The 5,882-nt window shown below is 40.7% G+C and overlaps 1 protein-coding gene across 1 annotated transcript in view; it reads left to right on the top strand.

The window, feature by feature from the left end:
- LOC108782230 (RNA-directed DNA polymerase from mobile element jockey-like) overlaps window positions 1-2,683 on the top strand; it is a 5,316-nt gene extending 2,633 nt beyond the window's left edge. Inside the window, exons 3-4 of the mRNA XM_018550450.1 lie at window positions 91-496; window positions 2,626-2,683. Of these exons, the coding sequence (XP_018405952.1) occupies window positions 91-496; window positions 2,626-2,683 (464 nt within the window). The remainder of the gene's footprint in view (window positions 1-90; window positions 497-2,625) is intronic.
- Window positions 2,684-5,882: the final 3,199 nt, after the last annotated feature.

The following is a 5,882-nucleotide window of genomic DNA, read 5'->3' as shown; positions in this document are numbered from 1 at the left end:
CCTCAGTGTTTACTGCGGAAGCTTGGGCAATATATCAAGCCCTTATTTTGACGTTAGATGCGGGTTATTCTAAGATTTACATTTTTTCAGACTCCCGCAGCGTACTACAAGCCATCTCGTCTCACAGATTGATTAACGGTAATTATATTATCCACAAAATAAAGCAAACTCTGCTTCAATTGGAACACAATAACATCGACTGTTCCCTCTTTTGGATTCCTTCGCATAAGGGCATCTTAGGCAATGAGCTGGCTGATAAGGCAGCCAAAGAGGCGTGTGTTGACGGAGCTAGAGGTTTTTTCCGTACCCCCTACTCAGATCTTCAGGTTCAGGCAGTAGCTAAGGCCCGTGTTCGTTTCACGGATTATTTGAACGACAAGGCTATTCACACCGGAGCTCACTACCACTCGTTATATTTCTCGTCTACGACTGTTAAACCTTGGTATTTCAAAAAGAAACTCACCAGGAGCGAAATAGTATTGATTAACAGATTAAGGTCAAATCATTACAACCTCAACTATAGCTTGTTTAGGAAAAATATGGTGCCGTCTCCGGCTTGTGAATGTGGAGATCCTAGACAAGACCTTAACCATACAGTATTCTTTTGCCCCTTTACAAGACGCAGAGCTAGACCACTAGTCCTTTACCTTAATAAAACCTTCCCTTCTCATTCATATAATATTTTCACTTTGCTTGTCAATCCTAGTCACAAATTTTGCAGACTTCTACTCGCTTTTGCTAAGTCTTTTGATGTACCTATTTTAACCTCGCGCGCTGGGGTGGGGGTCGGGGAGAGTCTCTTTCTCTCCCTTTCTCCCATCCCTCTTGGTATATCCCCCCCCGTGTCTTTCTGCGCTTAAGTGCCGTGGAGATTCGCTGGGGGCCGCGTGCGGCGCGAGGCAATTTTTCCGCGTGTGTTTTAGGAGTCTCTTTAGTCTCTCAAGAAATCATACTTTTCCTTTTTTGGGGACCTCCTGTGGAGAGTTGGTGGTGTCTTGGAAACGACTGGCCACCACGTTTATCCGGTCACTCCGGAACCTGGGCCATTTAAATTTAGAAGAAGAAGAAGATCACATATGACGCGCGCGCGGTTTTAATCTTATAATTGAAAATAAAATATTATTCCAATACAATATAAAATATTTATTAATAATATATATATATATTAAAATTGAAATATAGAGATATGTTCGTCGTCGAGGAAATATAAGTGTCTACGTGTTTGATTTCGAGGAAGTAAGTGTCTAGGTGTTCGCCTTCGAGGAAGTGGGTGTCTTCGTATTTGTCTTCGAGGAAGTGAGTGTCTAGGTGTTCGCTGTCGACGAAATAGATGTCTAGGTGTTCGCCTTCGAGGAACTACGTGTCTAGGTGTTCACCGTCGAGGAAATGGGTTTGTTTGTAAGAAATGTCATTGTCGTCGTCGTCATCGTCGTCATTGGTGTCAGCTACGCGAGTGAGGAAATGCATTTTGGAATTTTTGGCGCAAGAGATAAATGTGGTCACGACGGGTATCTATAAATCTATAATATCGATCGCTGCGACCTGTACGATCGTTAAAGTCGAATTATTAAGAGTCTCGGCAATAACAAAGGATTGAGGTTAGGAAATCAGTCACATCGATAGCATAGACAAACACGTAAGTGAGGTTAGAATAAATATCGATCTCTGCGATCTGTACGATCGTTAAGTCGGATAAAGAGTCTCAGCAATAACAAAGGATTAAGGTTAGGAAATCTGTTACATCGATGGCATAGAATAGACGAACACGTAAGTGAGGTTAGATATTTTCTGCTTTATTACACAAATTCTTTGCTGTAATTCCGCTGTAAGAATACGAATTATTTTCTATATAATTATTTTCTTTTTGCAGCATTTGGTTATGTTATTTATTTACCGACATATATGTAATACTTCTATATTGCTAGTAGAGGTCCGACGGCGATGCCATCATCACGGTGCAGACATATAATACCTTCTCTTTCTACAGATGTACGACAGTCTTGCGCGCATGCGTTAGATTTTTCTGAAACGACCAATAGAATCGTATCTCCGAAAAAATAAATGTGTGTATATATGGTATATACTCGTACATACCGTTTACCAAAAATGTTATTCAGGTTATTTATGTGAAAGATTATTTAAGTGAATGGTTTTGTGACAAATATTAAGCAATATTAGGAAATAACTTATCAAGTGGAAGTATAACAGAAAAGATAAAGGTATGTATGTACGTAGGTTAAAAATGTGTTAACCTGTACTTCATCGAACATACAAGTGTTATGAATAAAACTAAAACATGTGCGTTTACACTCTACGAACTTGACAGTCACGGACAGAATCACGACAGGAATAACAAAAATAATAACGGAATATAAATTTTAGTAGGTGTACATGGACGTAAAGAATAAAATACTCCTGCTATTATATCTTTATCGTTAAACCAAGAATATATAGCGCGCTGAAAGAGGAGGCGGAGCAACGACTCGTTACCGCATGCGCAGAACACTGCAGTACATCAGAAGAGAGAGACGTGAATATATGTCGGCTCCGTGATATTGGCACCACTTCAACTCATTGTCAAGATAGGGCACTAGCAATATAGGAGTATTACATATATGTTTACAGAGACACTATACCTAGAGACCTAGAAAACAGAGATGCGTCATTCAAGGGTATGGATTGATTGGCTGTCTAAAGATATAGTTTTGTATAATATATAACGTATGTACATATATATATATAGAGAGAAAAATTTAGACAATACAGTGTCGAAGTGCAATAAAAAACTATTATTATGGTGTAAGTATTCTTATTTGTGTGAATATTTAATATCGGACTTAACCTAACCTAATCTAATCTTTCTACCTTTTGCATCAACTGTCATCAGCTTATTGGTCAAGAGCACTTATATTGAATTAAAATGGCGGTGGTTACCTAACCCAACCCATGGTATAAACACAAGGGTATGCTCATCCGGAGGACGAATTTAGAAAGCCTTTGCGTATCACTCAGTTTACGTCACATTCGGCTACTTTCGGACTCTGAGTGCCAATGAAATATGGACTGCCGTATTTATGATATTCGTTAAAGCGGTAAAGTAAGCAAGAGTTTTTATTAAAAATAATGGCTGTTTGTGCAGTAAAAGTCTGCAATAATTATTATCGAAAAACGGTAAGAATGAAAAGAGAGGAAATAAAATATTTCAGATTTCCTAAAAACCCTGAAATTGCTGCAAAATGGATCGAAGTGTGCGAGGAAAATGTACCCAGTGAACATGAATGTCTAACAGACAATCCGAAAGACGTCTTAAAAAAGATTTCAAATGTGATTTCAAATTTTCTCGGGAAACATCAAGTTGAAAACTACAGTATATCAGTAGATGATATGATGACCGCTTTTAAGAATATCGGCGTTCATATGTCATTGAATATCCATTTTTTACATCACCACCTTCAATTCTTTGAAAAGCAGCTTGCTACAGAGTCAGAATAAGGTGAAAAATTTCATCAACAAATCATGCAGATGGAATGTGGATACAAAGGAAAATCTCTACTTTCCATGATTTCTGATTTTTACTGGTCAATTGCTGAATAAATTTAATAGTACATAGTGTAACAGTGGAGGATATTTGTTTATTGCGCGGCCGGGCACGAGCGAAGCGAGTGCGTACGAGCGCCCGTTCCGACCTATAAACAAATATGCCCCCACTCGCTACACATAGAATTTTTCATTACAAGTGCTCGTCGTAATATACCCTATACAGCAACGTTTTTGCGCAGAAGAGTGGGATTAGAGAAATAACTCAACGGCTTGAGGTAGTGGCTATTTACCGCATGCATAAGCGTTAAGGTATAGGGCACATTACGTGCACGCGTAATGAAATAGTACATTGTGTAACGCGTGGGGGCTAGTGTTATGGCGCGAAGGGCGCGAAAGCACGAGCGAAGCGAGTGCGTTATTGGCGCCCGTCCCGCGCTATAAACACTATACCCCCACTAGTTACACATAATATTTTATGTCACGCGGTTCGCGTGACATAAAAAATATTAACATGCGCGTATATTTGTTATCATATATATTTGACCACAAATCGCGCTACCTGTATTCCTCAAAATTCTAACTATAAATAACTATAAACTGATTCTCCATTTTTGTACGATCTAACTTTGCCAAATCCATTGGGGAAATGGTAGTGGGCCGTGCCCCCGACATAACCAAACCCACGCGCCCTTTGGAAAATTTTTGTGGTCGCACAGTGTAATCAGACAAAACAGATCGAATCCATCTCGACACCATTTATGGAAAATGGTTGAACATTCACGTCAATATTATATATTATATGCACGCACGTACTTATTCCCCTCCCCCACACATACACACACATATATACACACATATAGAAAGTATATGTACTGTGACCGTACTCGCGAGCAACGTCACAACTTCGCCGCGTTCTCTAACTTCATTTATACGATAGCTCTGCGTAATCGCCAAGATACTCTACGGAGCAACAGTGCGGTTCGTTATAATCATTAAATCTTTATACCGGCCGTGATTTCAACAGCCTAAGTTCTGCGGCACAGATTTTATTTGTCCGTTTAATTGTTGGGCGCTAGGCACGAGAAAGAGCGTGCCACTCTTCGCACAATGGTTATTTACCTCGCTCGGACAATAGAAAATTGGAACATAAGAGAATTCGCGCGACGGGCGACAGTGGATAACTCAGCCCACGAAATTGGCAGAGGGGAGTGGTCCGCGGAATGCGGGAAAAGTATCGGAGAACGATAGAGAGAGATATGCTGAAATAATTAGACAAAGATTAATAATAATAATAATAATGAGTTTTCAGTGTATTTAGTAGGTCGTTCGAGTACATAAAGAAGGACACCGGGAAGTGTGATACTTCTCAACAGATTTTCTACGACTGTCTCTTAATACAACATTCTTTTCAAATTCTTACAATAAGAACTGAGACTGTATCCAATAGCTCCGCGCAGAACTCATGACTTCAATACAATATAGGGAAAAGAAACGTGACTCGACAGCCGATCATTTTAATTCGGCAACGCAATTCTACTTCAGTCTCAGATATACCGGATTCTCAACATGCACAACTTAATTCTAATGACTTGGCAGTGACCGGGCAAGTTACAACGGTAATTCCGAATCTACTAAAGCTTGCATCAGAGCGGACGGCACGTGATCGATAGGATAAAGAGCACGTGCTCGTGGCAATAGGTCGGTACGACGTCGGCCATTCTAAATTCCGCTTAGATCTTAACGCGCGATCCGCTCGAGACGCCTACAAAATCTTTCGCGATCGGTGGCTTTATAATATTAATATTGATATGATGACGCCCGCCTCACCCGCACGATTCCTCGCTGTCCTAAGCTCTCGTAAGCCCCTGGTCCGTCAGCCGCCTCTCTCGTTACTTCGTTAGCCGGATTATTATTCCCGAGAGATCCTGCGTCCTTCGCGCTTTGCGGTCACCACACAAGTGCCGATGGGAAGTTTCCGCGGATCCACCATGGTGGAAGTATACATGGTGTGCTCAGAACTCGTAAACTACGCCCCTTTTCAACGCGGTTGTCACCGAAAAACATAGGGCGGGCAACTTAGAAAGGTTGGCAGTACTGAACTAGTAGTGTCTCTTTTATGCATGCGCCGTGGAGCATCTATCTCAGTCTGTCTTTAGCCGTCTCCTGAAAGAAACGTGCAGGCCTGTTATTTTGAAATTAAAGTGAAAATTTGAAGTAAAATGGTGAGGTGTATTGTTAAAGCGTGTAAGAACACCAACATAACGTGTACTCCGGAGGAAGTAAGCTTCCACAAGTTGCCGAATAATGCCATTATGCGTGAAGGGTGGCTTAAAAACATAGGA

Source organism: Cyphomyrmex costatus, unplaced genomic scaffold (assembly GCF_001594065.2).
Source record: "Cyphomyrmex costatus isolate MS0001 unplaced genomic scaffold, Ccosl1.0 scaffold971, whole genome shotgun sequence".
Classification (NCBI taxonomy): domain Eukaryota; kingdom Metazoa; phylum Arthropoda; class Insecta; order Hymenoptera; family Formicidae; genus Cyphomyrmex; species Cyphomyrmex costatus.
Note: the sequence above shows the minus strand (reverse complement) of the source record. Positions and strands in the feature narration are given on the sequence as shown.